This window comes from Muscardinus avellanarius (assembly GCF_963383645.1).
Source record: "Muscardinus avellanarius genome assembly, chromosome: 7".
In the NCBI taxonomy this organism is placed as follows: Eukaryota; Metazoa; Chordata; class Mammalia; order Rodentia; family Gliridae; genus Muscardinus; species Muscardinus avellanarius.
Window position 1 is genome coordinate 13,635,670 of NC_137793.1, and position 19,111 is coordinate 13,654,780.

Consider the following 19,111-nt stretch of genomic DNA (forward strand, 5'->3'; position numbering starts at 1 on the left):
CACCATAACTACTTTCTTTCCTTTCTCTCTTTCTTTCTTTCTTTCTTTCTTTCTTTCTTTCTTTATTTCTTTATTTCTTTATTTCTTTATTTCTTTGTCTTTCTTCTTTCTTTTTGTTTTTATTTTCAGCTATAGGTGAATGGCTTTGTTACACCACATACTGCCACCATGATGTGTTGTCACAGGCCCAAAACAACAGAGCCAATGATCATGGATTGAAATCGTTAGAACTATGAACCAAATAAACTTTTTTTTCCAATTTATCTGTTGGTTTATCTCAGGTTGTTTGTCACAGTAATGGAAAGCTGACTAACAGCAGGCACCTACCATCATGTTTCACAGTTAGGTGCATATGAAAAGGTGCAACTTTCATCTGCACAACAGGAAAAGAAGTTATAAATTTACTGATTTATATGGGCAGGTAAACTTTCTATTTCCCCTCTATCTCTTTGCAGTGGTTGTTCTAGCTGTTGTATTCCATTCATTACGACAACAGCAGAGACTGACTACCCATGCCAGATGTGTGCCTGGATCAAATGATGCTTGATACTCTACTCCTTTCAGCATTGATTGGTCAAGAAATAAGAAGACTAAGTCAATAAAACCAAGAAAAAAATAGAAAAGGCTTTCTGGAAGTTCTGAATAAAAAAGAAGTTTCCATCTCTCCCAAGTATGAATGAGCAAACACAGAACCTTTTTCTAATAGAAGTCATCTCAGAAAAAGACATTGTTAGCAAGATTGTATCTGGCTGGCTTCTCTCCTCTCCTCTCCTTTCCTCTTTCCCCCCATCCCCTCTCCTCTCTTCTCTCTTCCATTAATTCTCTCTTTCTCTTCCCTATATTCAACAATGATTTTCACACAAATGGCACATTAAAAATGGGGAGAAAAGCCAGGCATGGTAGTACACGGTTGTCATTGCAGCATTCAGGAGGCTGAGACCGGAGGAAGGGTTGTGGTTAATGGACAGCCTCAGCTACTTAGCGAGGCCCTTCACAAATCAGTGAGACCCTGTTTCAAACTTGAAAAGGACTAAAAAATAGAGCTAGTGGTGTAGCTCAGAGGTACAATGTCCCTGGGTTCCATTCCCAGTACCACATTAAAAAAAAAAAGAAAAGGGGGAAGAAAAGAAGAGCCTCATTAATAAAAATTCAAAATAGCAACTTGCAGTCACTTCAGATAAGATTAAATGTAGAAACAAGGTAAAGGTGTGTGTGTGTGTGTGTGTGTGTGTGTGTGTGTGTGTGTGTTTATTCTTTTCTAAAGTTAGTAATCTTATGAGGAAAATTCAATGTTATCTTAAAGCATTAAAATAAAAACTTCCTCCATTTATTTAAGTCTTTTATGTTTTGTTAAAGTGTTTTTGTACCTTTTGGTTTTCTGTTCTCTACAACATCAAAATATATTTGAAAGACCAAACATGATCTCACTCATCCTATTGACAAAAAAAAAAAAAAAAAGATGAGGCTCAGAGAAATTCTTTTGCAAAAATTCCAGAGACAAAGCAAGGCTGAGTATCCTGGCTTCTTGAATCCAAATTGGATTCTGTGACTAGTTCTGCCAATTATAGAACCGAGGCAAGATATTTTAAAACAGCTTCACATGCAATCTGTGATTAAAATGTGCAACTCAGGGAGGGGAAAAAGGCCTAGGTTTACATTCCAGCTTTATTTAGTCCTGGCCCTACCATTTACAAGCTTGTGCGATCCTGAGTAAGCCACAGACATTTGAGTTTCAGTCACTGCATGTTAACGTGAGAGGAGTTTTTGAGGCAACATTTCCTATTCTTAAGCCTGTGATAGGCACTTCTAATTGACCAGCTGGTCCTAAACTCAACTACAGAAGCCTCAGAGTAGCTTTCAAGGCAGCACCCATGGATCAGCCAAAGCTGGTGCCCAACGTGGTGCTCCAGCATCCCCTGGGCTAGATCCTTGCTGCTTAGTGTGGTCTGCACATCAGTGGCTTTGCATCACTGGGAAGTTGATGAGAAAGGCGGATGCTCGAGCCTTGTTCTACCCTGAATCCAAGTCTGCACTTTAAGCAGACCCAGAGGTCCCTTTTCTGCACAATGAAGATTAAAGGGCACTAGGATAAATTGTATTTTAGATCCCATGACATTCTAAAAGTCACTATTGGATTTTATAAAACAACATCAAAACAGGATATTTCTAAGAACCTTGGTTGGCTCTGCAAATATGCTAAATGTAGTCATCACCCTCTATGTGGTAAGGAGTAGTCAATTGGTAATGTGTGTGTATGTGTGTGTGTGTGCATGCGTGTGTGTGTGTGTGTGTGTGTGTGTGTGTGTGTGTATGTGCAAGCACACATGTGATTTTTTTTAGAAGGCTCAATTATTCACAAACAAAACTCTCCACTGAACCCTGAGGGGGAGAGTGAGCTAAGAGGGAACGTTGAAATGCACCTCTGCTGGGTATCTCTCACACAGCTGTGGTCTGATAGCTTCTGTGCCTTTGCTCAATTACAGGTGAATTACCCCAATGAGTACTTGTCCACGGCACCAGCCACTCACTCCTCAACTCTCTGCTTAGGAGAACTGCTGCTAGTCTAACATGGCCTTGTCAAACATCCCTTCCCCACTCTATTCTAACACCAAATTCCCCTTGGTTCTGAGATCCAAGGTGGATGACAAACAGTGAAAGTTGTTTAACATTATAAAACACAGGTTGCAGTTTGAGTTGGGACTGAAGGAAAAGTTATACCTGTAGGAGGCATCAAGTCCTGTTGACAATGTGGTACTTTGGTGACAAACAAAATGTCCACTACTATATGTGAGTCAAATACTAAAAACCCTCAAAACTAAACAAAACAAATTAAAGATACATCTAGATTTGAGATGGGTATGGGGGCAGATTCAGGGGTGTACCCAGTAATTTCAGCTACTTGCAAAGCTATGGCAAGAATATATCAAATTTGAACATGACCTAAGAAATTTAGCAAGAGCCTGTCTCAAAATAAAATGAAAAGGGCTGAGGGTGTAGTTCACAGGTAGAGTGCCCTGGGCTCAGTTCCCAGCACTACAAACAAACAATTCCAGATTTGTCACTTCCTAGCTAATGGACTTTGAATTTTTCCCACTTGTCTGAATCTCAGCCTTGGTCATGAATAAAATTTTAGAGGGCGATAAGAAAACCCAGTAAATCTGCAAGCACTGAAGTTTCAGAAGCATTAACATCGTTTGTTGAAATTGCTAACATTTATATTCTTAGGCAAATAGGAATTCTGAATTAGGAAATCAGGGATTGTGGTAAGGATTCTCTGTACTTGAGAGTACTGGTAATTCCAGTACTGGGGTGTGAGGTATGAGCCTCTATACAATGTAGCACTAGGGCAAGAGACCGTCAGAGCTTTTCAAGTGGAGCATTGAGCAAGTTCCTGACTTAATTTTTTTCATATGATTTTATTCAATATGAAACAAAGTTAAATGTGCTTCTAGACCTTTTATATTTTTTATATTTTTATTTTATCATATTGAAATTGGCATACATTCAGACTGTGCTTGGTGCCCTCTCCCCTCCACTTCTCCTTCCTTCCACCCAACAATGAGTGTCCAGGTTGACCATGCTACATTCATACTTTTACACATATTCGATGCAGCTCCTTCATTAATCAACCTCAGCCTTCTTCCTCTCATGCCTTTCCATTCTAGCCTTGCTGAGGTTTCCCCTCCATTATCTGGAGTCCCTCTGGCATCCCTAATACTCCCTAATTTGGGCATATTAGAGAAAACATATGTCCCTTCTCTTTCTGTGCTTGGCTGATCTCACTTAACATAATGTTCTCCAGGTCTTTCCATCTTCTTGTGAATGGCATGATTTTGTTCTTTATAGATGACTAGAATTCTATTGTGTGTATTTCTCATAATTTTGTAATCCATTCATCTGTTGATGGAGACCTAGGTTGGTTCCATATTTTGGCTATTACGAATTGTGCTGCTCTGAACATGGGTATGCATATATTACTATGATTCTCTGATTTCATCCCCTTTGGAAAGATACCCAGGAGTGGTATAGTTCTTGGCTTTATGTAAGCTCATGAGAGACATTAGCTTTTAATAGCTCCATGTGTATTACTGGATTTTGGACCCAGTGGTATTCTATACTAAAGTTACTGTGCACTGGCCTCATACCTGAGATCTTCCTATCTCAGCCTCCTAAGTTAATAGCTTTTAATAGTAGTTGCGATAAGGGAAGTAATGTGCTCTATGTTATACACTGGGCATGAGCAGGGACAGAATTTTTTCTATTGCATCCAAATATCTTCCTGTGTACTCTTATTTTTCAGAGGAACAAAGAGATTGGGAAGAGATGCAGATCAAATAGCTAGGTATTGTCAAGGCCAGGAATGAAAGGCAGTGTCCAGCAATGGAAAGGTGATTCTGGGTAACTGGAGTATAGCTGGGGCTTTGTTATGTAACTGTGTGACCTTGGGATAGTCACTCTTTTTCTCTATGTATCAGGGTTTCTTTATATACAAAATCAGGAGATCCTTTAAGCCTCTTTTCAAGGTGAAAATGCTATTTTTCTATGGTAGGCACAAAGATCTTGGCTGACTTGAGTATATTCTCTCCTTTTCTCTCTCTCTCTCTCGCTCTCTCTCTTTCTCTCTCTCTCTCTCTCTCTCTCTCACACACACACACACACACACACACACACACACTCCATGAATATTTTCTTGAACACGTGTATTTACTATGGGTTATCCATTTCTGATTATCACATACTATTAAAATGCTATAGAAGTAGTAGACTCTTCCATCACACTGAGGGGCATGTTGCTATTCAATTTAGAAATATATCTGAAGAAACACAATCAGAATTCTGCCCTTGTAATCCTTTTGTGGTAGACCCCAACTTCACACTCCCCATTTATCAAATGCCTGCTGCTACCCAGGTACTTTTGATGTACTTTTCCATAGAATTTTTAAAACCATTGTTTCATGGTGGAACTGTAAGTCCTACTGCACAAATAAGGGAACTGAGGATGAGAGAGCTCTCTCATGCTCATGTAATTAATAAGTGACAGTCTTGGGACTTGAACTATGGGGCTATTTCCAATTCAAAATTAAGTTAGTCTGACTGAGCGAGGTCTCTCTGTGCCCTTAGCCTTAAAGCTGTTCTTCAGGGGAAGTAATCTGGTAAACTTTAGCTGAGTGATCAACACATTACATGGTATTCCTTTCAAATCTGTTTCCTTCATGAGAAGAGTTTAAAGTCTTCATGCAAATGGCTGCTTTAAGCAGACATATAATTCAGACTCTCAAAGGAACACAGGAGCTTCAAGGGAACAGCATTCTCAATGGCTAATCTGAACAACTCTTGAGCTAAAATGGGTCTTCTTGAATGTAGAGGAGTATGGGGAAGGGAAGAGGGTTGGGAGGGAGCTGGGAGAACATTCACCTAGTACTGTGTGTATGTATGTTCCTATCATTCTGAACGACATTTTGATGAGAGACTACAATTCACCAATAAAAGTGTATTATTAAGAAAATAGTGGTTACTAGAGACTGTGAAGGGTATAAGGAACAGGGGAGAGAGAAAGAGCCACTTGATAACTGCTCCCAAAACAACAGTTAGATGGAAGAAATAAATACACATGTGCTATACCACAGCAGGGTGACTACGGATCAAAATGATCTATTATTTATCTTATGAAGAACCAGAAAACAGGTGTCTGAACTCTCCAAATGTAAAGTCCTGATAAGGAGATGGGAATATTAATGACCTGATTTGATCAGTGCACACTCTATAAATATACTGAATTATCACATTGTAACCCACACGTATGTATTATTAAAATCATCATCATCGCCTGGCGTGGTGGCGCACGCTTGTAATCCACACGCTTGGGAGGTGGAGACAGGAGGATCGCGCAGGTTCAAAGCCAGCAGCACTGGCTTAAGAGAACCTGTTTTCAAATAAAAATATAAAATAGGTCTGGGAGTGTAGCCTGGAGGTAGAAGGGTTTCCAGGAACACAAGTACCCAGTACCAATAAATAAATAAATAAATAAATAAATAAATAATTAACATCATTATCACCTCTGATCCTGGGTTGAGAAAACCTGAAATTCTCCATAAACCAGTATGCCCACCTGAGGCCTGAATATGATAGCTGGCTCTCAGGATGACAGCTGGGGTCAGCCAGCTTGGCCCACAGTGACTCACAGATGCTGAGTCCTAACCCCCCTTTTGGGAGCCAAAGCAGGTATCCTCTGATTCAGTGGAGGAAACTTGCCATAGTGCATTTGAAGCTGGGCCAGTTTCCAGGAATACTCTGCAGAAGGAGCAGAAGTGCTGAGAGGCAGAGAGACGGCTTGCTCATTGCTGAGAGAGTTTTCAAAATCATGTCAGGGTCCATTTTTTTATGTCTCCCTAGGCACCCTTTGCCAAAATTAAACAAGCATCAGGCAACTCCGCAAAGTTCCTGGGAGCAGAAGCCATAGGACAGTCTTAATTTCTTTAGGAATACCAAAAATATTTGCTGGAACTACTTTATTTTTATAAAATAATATAATATGAATAGGAAGATAATTAATAAAGATTTGATGCTAGCTCTTGACCTTGAGAACTACTCATAGAACAGTTTCCTTCCTTTTTTTCTATACATAGTTCATCATCTTTCCAAAGTTTACTCAGCAAGAATTGCTTTCATGATATTAGGATTGCTACCACATTTCATAAAAACAGATTTTTAAGTGTAAAAATAAGTAATCCAAAATATAGAAGTACATAGAGGAAAAAAGGAAAAATTATTGACAGTAAACAAAAGTCTCCTCTTAGCTTCAGGAGCTTAAGTAAGTCAATTTTTATCTTCTTTTAAATTTGTTTATATTGGTGCATTGTAATCATACATCTTAATGGGATAGAAGACTAGTGTAGACATACATGCACACATCACCCAATTAGCCCTTACCCTATCTCCACCCCATTTCCTCCCCATCTCTCCTTCCCATGCTAGGCTTAGTGATTGACTTTGATATGTTTGTTTAAGAAACTCTCTAAAGCACATGATATACTTAAACATATCAGTCTTTATCTCAAGATTAAAAATAGTTGCACATTTTTTCTTAAAGAATATGCTAGTTCATTAAATCTGAGTTTGGCTTCTGATGGTGACATAGTACGATGGCAGAGGCATGTTAAAAGTGCTATATTTCAAATTCTACAAAATAAAGTGTGTGTCACAGCGTTCCATATAAAACTTTTTCCTGTGGTTTAATACATTTTATTTAGTGGTTACCTGGGTTTTTTGATGTGATAAGTATGTTTAAAAATTGAATTATTGGTTGCGATTTGCATTCCTGGGGGAAAACACAGATTGAAAGAAAATGGATTATAATTATATTTTCCTCCTCACGAGTTGATAGGAAATGACCTGGATGATTCTCTGAATCAGAAGGGACCGGAAAGGAACTGACTTGAAATTGGACATGACAAGAGGGGTCAAGTGACTTTGAGATGAAGGCCTGTTTTATCGATGAATTCCTGACTGTCTTCATTTTTCATCTTTAATTGGCGATTATGTTGACCTTCTATGTAGATGTGGATCATTGAGCTAATTAAATGAGGTATTGAATACTGTTCCAGAACACAATATTATTATTGCACAACTGACTGTTCAGTTATTTACTATTTTACAGCATACAGCTACTTAAGGTATATTCTAATTTATCCAGTGTAAAAAGCCTATTTTTATAGTTGAGTCATTTTCAGGACAGGGAAGTACTCTGTTATTGCAAATCCAAGAAATTATTTGATAATACTTCTCTCTAAAGAATTTTAATATCACAATTTTTCAAAAGCAAACTTGTTAAAGATAATGGTCTTTAAAAATAATAATAATATATATGCTAAGTATATGTTATATATACTTAGAATATAAAGTATGTAAGTTATATATACTTAGAATATAAATAATATATACTTAGATTATATGTACTAAAATATAGAATACTAATTCTATAATGTAGTATCTTAATATAATTTGTATAATATATAGTAATATATTTATTCATACTATAAATTATAATAATATATATACTACAAGTATATGAATTATAAATTAATTAGCAGAAATTTGGAGTAGAAATAATGAAAACAGGTTTAACTGAAAGGAGGAGATAATTTGTAAATCATTAAAAAAACTATTATTTATAGTATGTTTCATGTGTGTATGAGTATATTATTATTCAGGAATTTTAGAATATGATTATTTTTTATAAAAGAATGTCACTAAATGTGAATAAAAGGCAATGTTGACAATGATTATATTTGTGGGGAGTATAAGTGGTTTTCACTGATTTTACACATATTTTTAAGAAAATTATGAATTAGTTTTATTATAAAAATAATAACATACCAAAAAAATACAAAAGCTGAGAAGATACACACTTCCTGCCATCATCTCAGGAATAACAGTCACTAGTAAGGGTCCTTTGTCTGGTACTGTATAATGCTCATAATGTAATTATTTCATTTAATCCTTTCAGCAGTATCACAAGGGAGAAATTAGTGCTTCAAATTTTTAGTTGAGAAACTTGAAAGATGAAACATGTCCAATGTCACACAGCTCAGAAAAGACAAGACTGGAATGTGAACCCAGTTCAGCCTGCCCCTAAAATCGACCAATCTTCCTAGTGCCACTCAGGATCGCAACATATATCCTGATGGCTTTACAGGTTACAGGTGTAATTTAAAATGTCATTATTTAAACTGTTGAATATTAATTCTTATTTTGTACTATGAATATGAACTTAAGATAGGACTCAAATGATAGACTGAAGACATAGCTGAGAAAAAAATAAAACCAAAAGGCATTAAAAGCCACACTTCAAGATAAATCACTAAGAAATTTTGTGCTCATGTTCCGTGTGTGTGTGGTACTGGGGATGGAACCCAGGTGCATTCTACCTCTGAGCCACACCCCCAGTACTATTTTTTATTCATTATTTTGAAACAGGGTCTCACTGACTTGCAAAGGACCTCACTAAGTAGCTGAGGCTGTCCTTGAACTGTGATCCTCCTGTCTCAGCCTCCCAAATGCTGGGATGACAAGCGTGAGCCATCATGCCCGGCTAAGAAAATATTTTTTTAATAAAAGGGAAAAGTTCTTGACAAACAAGAATCTTAAAATTAGATCACATAGAATTAACTCTTAAAGCCATCAACTGGACAGTTTAATGCACTGAAGAGGCCCCTTTTTCCCCCAAAAAAGTCCTCATAATATAAGCGTATCCTGAATTTTCATGTGGCTTTACAAAGTTATTAGACCAATAACATAATGTGCTTTGATTCTAGTTGAGAAAAATACAAGATTCTTCCACCATTTATATCATCAATTCAAATTCCAACTTTCATTAGTACTTTCTTCTACATGATTAATATTCTACAGGGAATAATCCTCAATCAAATCAATCTACTCTAATTTCAAGAAGAAGAACTCAAGCTAAGAAATCAGAATAGCAGCAACAAAATAAACGAGATCGGCTGAGAGCTCAGGCATGGCAAGTTCTAGGATGTTGATGGGGTCAAGACTAAACTCGTGATCAACACACTTCAAAAATCTCTCTCCTGGAATCTGACCATGAACATTTCTTAGGTAATTTTATAGCAAGTAATGAAATAGAAAAAGTAACAAAATACTCCCCAAAGTAGATCATCCTTACCTATTTCCCCAGCCCCAAAACAAAACAATAAAGTTTCAAGGATATTAAAATCAAAGCAGTAAAATTAAGAAAAAGCATGCTGGGTGTGGTGGCGCCCACTTGTCATCCCAGCATTCAGGAGGCTGAGACTGGAGGATGGCGGTTCGTGGACAGCCTCAGCTACTTAGTGAGGCCCTCTGCAACTTAGTGAGACTCTGTTTCAAAATAAAGAATAAAAAAAAAAAAATAGGGAAGGTGGTATAGCTCTGTAGCTCGGAGGTTGAATGCCCCTGGGTTTCTTCCCCAGACCCACACACACACACAAAAAAAAAAAAAAAAAAGAAAAAGAAAAAGAAAAAGAAAAAAACATGATACTTGGAACACACAATAATGGAAGCTCGTCTGGCATCAAGTCTTCATATAAAATATTCACATTCAATATTATAATTGAAATATACAAGAAATATAAATAATTTTTCCTTCTCCAAAAATTTTATTTGTTCAAATACTTGTGTGTGTGTGTGTGTGTGTGTGTGTGTGTGTGTGTGTGTGTGTGTACTGGGGTTCCTGGAAGCCCTTCTACTTCCGGGCTACTCTCCCAGACCTCTTTTATACTTTTTTATTTTTGGAAACAGGGTCTCTTAAGCCAGCGCGCTGGCTTCAAACCTACGGGATCCTCCTGTCTCCGCCTCCCAAGCGTGGGGATTACAAGCGTTTGCCACCACGCCTGGCTGTTCAAATACTTTTAATGTTTGTTTATCTTGAAAGATTTTTTAAAAAATTTTAACATTTTTTATTATTGCACTGTAGTCATACATCTTAATGGGATAAAAAGACGTGTGGAAACATATATGCAAGAAATATAAATTAAAAGAAAAACAAAAAAGAAAACTCTGTAGCTGGACAAATGGGTGATAGAGTGAAATGGTGACAATTATCATCATCGTCGTCATCTCACCATCATCTTCATCACCATCGTCCTATCTCTCCATTCAGGAGAGAAATATGTATGACAGTTTGCCACTTAAGACTACAAATATATGAGGATTCAGAAACTACACCCTAAGTATTAATAAAATAGGCTCTCATTGAAATTCATTAAAATCATGTTTTGACAAGGAATATATTTTCTCTTATTGTCTCTTATCTATCATCATAAGAGTGATGGGCCTGCCAGAACCACTGTAAACCAAATTACTACAAAACAACAGGACTTAATACAAATATAACATTCTTAGACACGAAATAATTACCTAGGGCAAGAAATATAGATTCCTATATTCTGAGCCAGCCAATGAAGGAATATTTAATTTCCTAATTAATTAACAAAAAGAAAAACACACCAACAACAAAACCGAGAAATCTCTGAGTATGTAATGACACTCTATCCTCTCAATATAGAGGAAAAAGATCTCAAAACACAATCTAATTTTTTTCTCAAGCATAATTACTCCTCAATGGAACAATGAAACTGTGGTCTACCACAGCTATTCTGAAAAAAAAAATTAAAAAAAGGAAAAACCCCACCAGGGTCTCATGAAAACATTAAACTAAACTCCAGTCTTTGTGGATATATGGAAATAAATGATGTTCAAAGATCCCAAACATTATTTTAAAAGAATAGCTAAACAAATTGGTCCCATCAGAAACACAAATAAATGAATTAAAAACTGGCTATCTAACCATATACAGAGAGAAATCGTAATTGGTAGTCCATCTAGTTGGGGAGAGGTTTCCAGTAGGGTCCCACAAGGATCGATATTGGGTCCCATTTTGTTTAATATCTTTATAAAAAATCTGGAAGACAAAGTAGAGAATGTGCTAATTAAGTCAACAGATGTCACTAGGCCTGGTGGTTCAAGTAAATTGGATATAGATAAGTGCTCCTGGTCTCTAAAAAGCATAGAGACCGACGCTAATAGAAACTGACAATGCTAATGAGTCGGGCTTTGAAAAATGCATTATTATTTTTAAAAATTAATTCCAAATAGTAGAAATAAGTTGAAAGGATTTAGTGGCTTTGCATTACAAAAGATTAGGCACAATGGAAAAAGACAATACAGAGAGCCACAATGACCATAGATGCAGAAGAAAGAACAGCCTCCAATGGAGGTCTTTTTTGTGTAGCTTTATTTAGATAACTGGTGGTTGTGGATTTCTCAACACAAGAAAGATACTGGTAGAATTTCAAATGTGCAATAACTATGGTGGTGAAAAGACAATGATAATCAGATTCTCAAATTGCCATATACTTAGTAACTGAGAGAAAAATACACCAGGAAACAACATAAAACTTAAAAAAAAAATGAGGGGAAGAGTTGAAAATATTCGAAGGCATGAGCAAAAACAGGGAGGGAAATCAACCCAAAGCAAATTCGATGAGAAAACACACAGGCGACACATACATGAAAGAATTCTAGGGACACCAGGAAGGACTCTCTTAACACTAGGGTGGAGACTATAAATATATATTTTTTAGTTTTGTCATTAATTTGAGGGGATTATGAATTTTGAACTTCAGAGGAGGCTTGAGAGAAAATTCAGTAGAACTCATTTGGTTTGAATTTTATTTTAAAAATCTTAGTATTCTTCAACTCAATTTGTCCTAGGATCGCAATGGCAAAAGTTACAATTTGTGGTATTTCATGTGGGGATAGGTGGGATTCTTTTATGGAGCCAACAGATCTAAGCAGATCATTTTGATGTCACTTAATTTCTTCACTTGTTAGCACAGTACAAAATGCCCTGAATATGGCTCAGAAAATCCAATGCTCATCTCCAAAGCTTTGTTTACTTTGCCATGCAGCCTTGGTATTTAAAATACTTGAAGAGTTTTAGTTTTTGCCTAACTTTAATGGCAGGATAGGAATAGTTTTAATAGCCACAAAGCTCTTTCTTCAAGTAAAAAGGTAAGAAAAATGAATGCATAAAAGAGGGAAACGATGGCATTGTCTTGAAGTAAGAATGGGTTTCCTTCTTGGATAGCCCCCCCCTTTAATCCTTCCCTGATGCCAGGACAGAACACGGTTTAAAAATCACTTTTAGTGACCAGAGGTTACTTCTAACTCTAGGATATGATCAAAGGTGAAAATTCAATCGTTCTCCTAGTAGCTGTTTTTTCCAGAGTAGCAGCAATACTTAGCTGATTATATGTGCCAAATCTTTGGAAAAACTTTAGAGTTATAACTGGAAAGAAGAGACATCTGTGGTAAGAGATAGTGGCATTATTCATCATGCCAACATACAATAAAAACATCATACATTCAGAACCCAACATGTATTCCTCTAACCTCTTATGCTAGGTTGAAATAAAAATCCTAAAAACCTGGAATGTTAGATGGCATCATTTTTTGTTTTAATTTAATCAAGATGACAGTAAGTTTTCTGTACTATGAAATAATTGGTAAAGCTTCACATAGTAGGTTTGCTCTAGAGTTTGCAGTGAACACTCATTGAAAAATGATTTCCTTGGTTTAACTTTAAAATGGCTGACACAACATTTCTTTCTAGGTAATACTCAGTTTCGGGAATGCAACTGCATTCTACAGGGCTAGATCATGTAAAACATACAAGCAGATATGCCAATAAGTCTGGGGACTATACATTTTATTTTAAAAGTTATAATTATTCAACACTAATGTTTTATTCACATTTTTTAACTCATTGCCTCCCATGTACTGAGGACTATGTTACCTACCCTTTTTACTCATTATCACAATAAACTTGACAATAATATAATAATAAGGGAATTAACCTCATTTTACAGATGAGGAAATTGAAGGGCCAGGCAGGCTGACTTTAACTATTGTCATGCAGCTATTAAATGGGAGGGCATATATTGAACTCAACTGATGCCTAATTATTTACTCAAAACCACTATGGTGAATCATAACTCCTAATGTCATTACTGATATGCATGCAGATCAAAGCAAGGGGTGAAAATGCTTTCTTTAAAAAGGATTAGGAATAACACAAGCCTAATATTTTTTTCTAGGTCTCAATTTGGATGTTTGTAGCTAGATGTGCTAGGTGGAGTAATTCTTTGTTATAAGAAGCTACTGTATGCACCGCAGAATGTTCAGTGACATCAGTGGTCTTTCTATACTGGACCCCAGTAGTGTTGTGCTTTTCTCAGTAATGAAAACCAACATTATCTCCAGCTATTGCCAAGAATCCTCTAGGATACAAAATCGAATCTTCTTTGAGAAACAATGCCCTTGAAGATGTCTGGATATCTATCTCTTTTTGGTCTTTTATATTACATCATATGCGTCAATGAACAACCCTCTCCAAGAGGGATGGGCTTGAAGTGTCCAACACACTGAGGTGCCTGCTTAGTGACCCTTTCTCTATCTCAGCACAACTGAATTTAGAACTATCTAAAGTTTCCCAGGCTCAATTTATATAAAATCTCTACTGCCTAGATCCTAAGTTTATCATTTAAATGCAAATTAGTATGAAAAATAGGGTAGATGAAAGTGAAAAGGATCAGATGCTATCTTATTAAGTCAGCCTTGCATTAAGCAATTGATTTAGGCTCATTTTTAATTGTGGTACTATGAGATATTTTTATTTATTAATTCATTCATTTTCCTCTAGTTTTTCTTACCAAGACTACAATATTGCATATCATGAAATGAATTTAAAAAGTACTCTCTCATCTGATAGCCTTATAAGGAAGTCATAACAGTAGGTTAGAATCTCCCAACTTATGATTCTACTAAGCATAAGATTTGGCATTAGAAAGAAATCAAGTTTTCTAGAACTCATGGCTTTTTAAGGACTATATTTAAAATTTGCATCATTATAAGCATCATTATCTGGAAAAGTGGTTCCTTGGATTAGAGAATATTTTCAAACCAAATATTAGACCTATGTGTTTGGGGGAAACATAAGTGAATCATCATCGTCCATCAGATTTACTCCAAGCAAATCCCAATGGTAGAGATTACTTATGTGTGCTCTCCTTAGAGTTAAACTGAGGTTAGAAATACTTAGATGGCAATGGAATAATCAGTTATTGTCATGATTAATAATTCCAGACAGTTTGAAAGTTTTGCTGATTTCTTTGTCCCATTGCTACTTATTGAATCCAATATTGTACATTACTTGATTAACAGTACTTTGTGTAGATATTGATTCAAGACCTTTTATTATCTACTTCAACAGATCTAAATTTTAATGATCACAAAATATATGTGCAATTATTTTGCTTGGAGCAGAATTTAATAACAGGAATCCAGGTTACAGACTGGGTTTAAAAGTGGTTTAGCATGGGGACTGTTGTCAAAAGCCTCAAAGTGGTGATTCTTAAAGTTGGTGGCAAGTCAAATTCAGTGGAAAAATTCTGAAAAAAAGTATGATAGCCAGACATACTGCAAGACAGTCAAATGAGATTTTAGGGTGGTGGGGGGCGGGACCCTATCTTTGGCATTCTTTTTCATTTTTTCCAGGTCATTCCTCTGGGCAATTAAGATTGAGAACTATTGGCCCAATGAGTAGACAGGGTTTACAATTGTGTTGGAAGTCTTTGACTATGCCTGAATTAAACAAAATCGTGGCCTCATGCAATCAAGTGCTTCAATGAAAACTTTGAAATGAAAATTCCTCTTTTCTTCCTCCTATTCCTCTCAATTCTTCTGATTAGTTCAACAAGAAAATCTCAGTTTGTTGCTGGTGAGTTTTTAACATAAATCTGTTCTTTTTTAATTTTTTTTTATTGGTGCATTATATTCATACAACTTATTGGGGTAAAAAACTTGTGTGTACAAACATATACTCATCGCTGATTTAACCCCTACCCAAATCCCACCCCATTCCCTCCCCGTCCCTTCCTCCCTTGCTTGGCTTAGTGATTGACTTCGATATGTTTAAGTACACTGTGAGCTTTAGAGATTTTCCTCTTCCCCCCTGATTATTTCTTTTATAAGTCAAACAGAATGCAGTCCTCAGGCTCAAGGCTTTCATTTACTATAGGGTTTAATAAAATCATTGGTATTTCCTTAAGATTATCTTAAAGAACATTATTAGAGTGAAATGAAGAATCCTTTTCAAATAAATTTAAATAAAGTAAATAAATTTAAAGAAATACAAAGTAAATAAAAATAGAGATTATATCGATATGTGGGAAGAATTGTGTAGGTTGTTCTCAAATTATGAAGGTCTGGACCACCCTACTGTTAATAAAAGGGGGCACTAACTCTTGGATGAGGAGTTTGGGCCCTAATTGAGTTTCCCTCACTAGTTATCTGTGTAGAAAATTATCCATTCTCTTTCATGGGCTTTGGCTCCCTCATGTAAAGAAGGCCATTAAACTCAAAGCATCCTTCTATGAGTTTAAGCAGCAAGGAGGCCTTGGCCTTTGTGTTTACCTTGTTGACATCCAGGCGCATCTTCTCATTGTTGGCACTGGCAGCCTTCTCAGCCGCTTTCTTTTGGCGCTGGGGTCCTCTCCCAAAGAAGATGTAGTTGACCAAAGCATATTCCAGAAGGGCCATGAAAACGAAGACAAAGCACCCCATCAGGTACATGTCAATGGCCTTCACATAGGGGATTTTAGGGAGAGTTTCCCGGAGGTGGGTGTTGATTGTAGTCATTGTTAGAACAGTTGTAATTCCTGAAAAAAAAAGAAAAAAAAATCAATACTGCTCTTATTTCCTTTTCGTTCTCACAATATTTGGAAAGATTATGTTTGCTTGTTTATGCAAATCACATATATTTATTGGGCACTTATCATGTACAAGCCCTGGATAGGGTCCTAAGGAGATCCATAAATTTACCTATAGTCAACCAATAAGAGTATTAAAATATAATTTATGGCAAACATTAATCATTTGGGAAGATTTTCCTTAATTACATTTTTTCTACTTATAGTTACATGTGTAGAAATCTGAATGAAATTCTATGATGGATGAGGGCATAAGGTGGGAATTCATATGGAGATGATCCTAGTTCAGCTCTGTGATGTAGTAGGAAAGAGATCAGGAAATGGGGATTTCTGAGCTGATTCCTGAAAGAATCAGTGAGTGTTATCCCGGTGACCAAGGATCGGAGGTCAAAAGTTACAGATCTTAGGACATTAGTGGAAGAGAGAATTTCATAGAAAGGTTGGATTTGGAAGAGAGTCCATAGCCCATGAAAGGCATTTCAAGAAAATCATCAGGGTTATATTATAGAATAGGATGGAAAGAATTGTGAAAATAGTAGAGATTAAATAAGGGATGCATAATGGGGGCCCAAGGAGAAGTTGCAACTTAGAAATAATGTGGAGCAATGGGTAGCTTCAAGCAGAGAGGCATATGGATGAATCAGATTTATGGAACTTGCTCAGGTAACAGTATTGGGGTGGGGGAGAAATATGCAAGATAATAAAGAATACCAATTAAGAGGTTTCCTCAAATGATCTACAAATGGATGGGAAGTAAATCAAAGAAAGAGAAATTGTTCTGAAATGGATGAACAGTCTACAGATGGTATAAATAAAGAATTGTCCATGTTTGGGTAACAAAGAAGCAATCATAGCTCTGGTGTTTTGGGATTGAAAAATCAGGTACATCACACCCAGATAAATAACACAGAGTAGTGTAAGATTCCTTATGGGAAATGTCACCCTGGCACGGGCTATAATTGTTCCTTCAGTTGAGTGGATATCTCTGACAGTGGGAAGTAGGTCCTCTCCAAGCTGTAATTGGAAAGTAAAAGCTTCAGGACTTTAGAGTCCAGAGGATGAGAAATTCCAGCTTTGTAGTGAAACAGTGATGTGAAATTGACAAAGCTCAGAGGCAGAGGTTGCACAAATGGAAAGTTTTAGTATTACTGTTTAAAGCAGTATCTTTCTAACTCAAAAATCTGTTTCCTTAAACACTACCCAATAGCACATCCCAAAGGTTAAATTTTATTTCTGTGACTTTTTGAGGACATAGTTCTTTCATTTAATTTTTAACAACAACATCATAATTTTATGCTGTTTTTATATGTTTTTATGAAGAGCTTGAGAAAATATAAATTTGAGTCTTGGTTTTGCTTCCAAGTATCCTTCAGTTCTCATGGTTTCTTTATGTTGTCATCTGGATTTTTTTTTCTAATTTCATACTTCTCTTCATTATTTTTTATGAATTATCATGCACTATAGAATCCTGAATTTACTATTTATCTAGCCCTCATTTTGAGATATTTTTTAATCAATCAGCAAATTAAATACATAAAAACATTTCAAAAATTCAAATTATAAAGTGAATAAATGATGCATTGTTCCTATAAGAGACATAAAATACACAACAGATTTTAACTTAAGGAAAATAGGAAAATCTCAAATTGCATTTGTTTCTCCATTCAGCAAACATTTACTGGGCACTATTCCCTGTGAAAAACACCACAGATTTGAAATGAGGTATGGATCTTTCCCCTAGGGGATCCTTTAGTGCTGTTATTTATCTAAATAAATATGTATTATAGCTGTGGTCAGATTGCACAAGATGATTTTATGGCATTCTAAGAGTATATTTGATAGGGACTTGATTCAGTCCAAGGGTCATTCCTTCTCTTTCCTTCTATCTTTGGACCATTGCAGCCAAAGCTTAAAGCAGTCAATAAAGTGCTGTCAAAAGTGCAATCAAATCATGTCACTTTTTGCTCAATAGCAGAGGCTTTTTCATGGCTCAAAAACTTCTTCTTTCTGAACCTCTGCCCAACATGATCTCTACTATCCCTCTTTAACTCACTCTTTTGGCCTCATGAGATTCCTACTGGCCTGCATGGCTTGTTCTACAATAATCTATAATATTATCACTCAGATATCTACATGGCTCTTTATCTGCTTTGCATTGCCAACTTTGAGTTGAGATCAGCCTTGATCATTCTGAACTCCACTTCCTGGCATACCCAAGTCCTCTTATCTTATTTCTTTTTTTTTTAATTTTATTTTATTGGTGCACTGTATTCATACATCATAGTGGGATACAAACTTTTGTATACATACATGTACACATCGCCCAGTCAGCCCCAACCCGATCCCCACCCCATTCTCTCCCCATCCCTCCCTCCCATGCTTGGCTTAGTGGTTGACATCTAGTATTATAGCAATTTATCCAAAATTAAAAATGATAATCTCACATAACAGTTTCATTTGTCTGATACCAAGCTTTTGATGACTTAAAGATAACATTTCAATATTTCTTTTTGCTTTCTTTCTTACCAGAGAATATTTTTTTCTTTTTTTTTAGGTGAAACTATCATATATTTATTTTTCAGAAAAAAATCTATCCTAATATGGAATATGGACTCTAGATACCCAAAACAATCTCGAAGCAAAAACAAAGCTAGAAGATGTATATTTTCTGATTTCAAACCATATAAAGCTACAATAATTGAAACAGTGTAGTACTGTTCTAAAGGCAGATATATAGACCATTGGAGTTAAATACAAGCCTAGAGCTAAATTCTTCCCTATAT

General features: G+C 36.2%; 1 protein-coding gene across 3 annotated transcripts in view; it reads right to left on the bottom strand.

Annotated features, from left to right (window-relative positions):
• Positions 1-19,111, bottom strand: part of GABRB2 (gamma-aminobutyric acid type A receptor subunit beta2) — a gene marked incomplete at both ends in the record, with an annotated part of 262,768 nt that overhangs the window by 25,646 nt on the left and 218,011 nt on the right. For 2 of the 3 annotated variants that reach the window (XM_080699401.1, XM_080699402.1), the window contains one exon: positions 16,033-16,277. In XM_080699401.1, coding sequence (XP_080555527.1) covers positions 16,033-16,277 — 245 coding nt within the window. Of the gene's footprint in view, positions 1-11,344; positions 11,459-16,032; positions 16,278-19,111 lie in introns of all 3 variants that reach the window. The other variant, XM_080699400.1, reaches the window with a different exon arrangement.